We start from the raw sequence: 2203 nt of genomic DNA on the forward strand, positions 1-2203 counted from the left end.
GATGATCAACATCTTCCCTTGATACCATGCATGTTAGATATTCCTATCAACCAACCATCCCAAAAGATTGATCTGATATAATATACTTAATACTTCCCCTTCACATCTAACTTGGATATGGAATGATCAACACCTCCCACATGCCCGACATAGGCATGGATTGGGAAAAAACAGGGACTGAGACTTGAACCCAGGATATCAGCTCTAAACCACAACATGTAGTATTTTGGAACGGAGGGAGTGTGTATCAACCAATTGCCCAAGAGACCGATATGTTAGGAAGAGAAGATATAGTATCTCTAACAAGTAGTAGGGCAATTTCTTAGAACTACGGAAGGTTAATCTTTTAGACCCATTAGCAGCTTATGTTTCTTCCTCATCCTCCAAACCTAGGAAGCTCTCGGGTTTTTTTCTTTCAATGAGTAAAGCAGGATATCCAAGGAGGTATAGAGAAGGATTCTAATAGCCGATAATTTGGCAAAGAGGGTTGGCCTCATGACCCCAGATGCCAGCTTTGCCTTCACGCCCCTGAGACCCCTACTCACTTATGCAGAGATTGCTCCTTCACCACGGCGATTTGGAACCAAGTGAGGGTTTTGCCGGGCATGGGGTCACTTCCGCTCAGCCTATCTTGAATTTCCCGTTTATCAATGCATAGTGGGATGCGATGCTCGCCGAGGCATCGAAGAATGAGATGTGTCGGCTAACCTACATCAAAGTGGTGAATCTGGCCCTTGAGGATATTCGTCGGCGCAAGCTCGCATTCAAAGCGCAGAGGCAGAGCCTTTCCATGATTCTCACATAGTTCCTTTCTCCGTTTTGGCTTTTGGGGTGTTGCCTTAAAAACACGTTGCCTCTTCTAAATACATGTTCCACTCTTCTATCTATACGAAAAGGCAGAGCTCCCGCCAATTGCTCGAAAAAATAATTAAAAATGGGCGTGGCTAGCTCTCATCTACTCCCTCCGTTCACGAATATAAGATGTTTTAATAAATATTTTAATATGAATTGCATACGGGCTGGAATGAGTGAACAAGCACACTAAAATGTTTCCCATCCCAATTTACAGAAAAGTTAGAATATTTATATTGGTGAACAGAGGTAGTAGATAAGAAATAACTATGTCTCATCTAACTCCACCGTTGAATTTTACGCAAAGATTCATGAGATTTTTTTTCCTTTTTATTTTTCTGTTTGATTAGATAAATAACATAAGGAGTTAGATAAGACTTTATTAATTCTGAATTAGCAAATCCGATTATTAAAAATAGAAGCCGGGGCAAGCCGAATATGCTAGGCAGGATAGAATAAGCTGCTCATTTCTTCCTTTGGTGCACCGCCCGTTCCCTCTCGGTCTCCCTCGGCGCGCACCGCAACCAACGGATTTCACCCATGTACGTACGGCGTCCCAGCTGAAGTGTGAATATCCATACCGGCCGCGGCCCCCGCCCACCGCACCATAAAAAACTCGCCGGCGTCGGCGTCGGCGGGCTCACGTCAAACCGCCCTCAATCTCACCGTGCGGTCGCCGCCAAACGCGAACTGGCAGACCGCAGGCGCCCGGCCACGTTGGCCAGATCCTCCTATAAAGAATGGAAATCCACCACAACCACGAATCGCCACTTTCTCCAGCAACAGTGATCCCCCGGTTATATTTCTCACTCGGAACCACGCCGCGCCGCTCTAGCCAGCTGCACCCTCGGCCGGCATGGCCCGCCTCGGCCTCCGGCGCTTTCCGCCGCCGATGCTCCTCCTCCTCCTCGGCCTCTTCCTCGTCGCGGCGGCGGCGGCGGGGAAGGGAAAGAAGAGGGGCCGCGGCGGCGGCGGGCTGCGGTTCCGGCGGGAGGGCGGCACGTTCAAGGTGCTGCAGGTGGCGGACATGCACTACGCGGACGGGCGGAGCACCGCGTGCGAGGACGTGCTGCCCGAGCAGGTCGCCGGCTGCTCCGACCTCAACACCACCGCCTTCCTCTACCGCGTCCTCCGCGCCGAGGACCCCGACCTCGTCGTCTTCACAGGTCCCACCCCCACCCACCCCCCTCCTGTTCGCTGCTCTGTTATTCTGTTAATACTTCGATTAACTAGTGATTCGTTGGTGTCGCCTCTTATTCTCACGATTTCGAGTTAAGAATTCAGAAGTGCCATGCATTGGTGGAGTAATCCCGAAATGAAGAATTAAGAAATCCGAAGCGCGAGCTGCACT

General features: G+C 50.1%; 1 protein-coding gene across 2 annotated transcripts in view; it reads left to right on the forward strand.

Moving 5' to 3' along the window:
• The first annotated feature begins 1458 nt into the window (after positions 1–1458).
• The window catches only part of LOC123122315 (probable inactive purple acid phosphatase 29), a 4039-nt gene continuing 3294 nt past the window's right edge, over positions 1459–2203 (forward strand). Inside the window, exon 1 of one of the 2 annotated variants that reach the window (XM_044542503.1) lies at positions 1459–2018. In XM_044542503.1, coding sequence (XP_044398438.1) covers positions 1709–2018 — 310 coding nt within the window. In that variant the 5' untranslated portion in view covers positions 1459–1708. The remainder of the gene's footprint in view (positions 2019–2203) is intronic. The other variant, XM_044542504.1, reaches the window with a different exon arrangement.

Source organism: Triticum aestivum, chromosome 5D, assembly GCF_018294505.1.
Source record: "Triticum aestivum cultivar Chinese Spring chromosome 5D, IWGSC CS RefSeq v2.1, whole genome shotgun sequence".
In the NCBI taxonomy this organism is placed as follows: Eukaryota; Viridiplantae; Streptophyta; class Magnoliopsida; order Poales; family Poaceae; genus Triticum; species Triticum aestivum.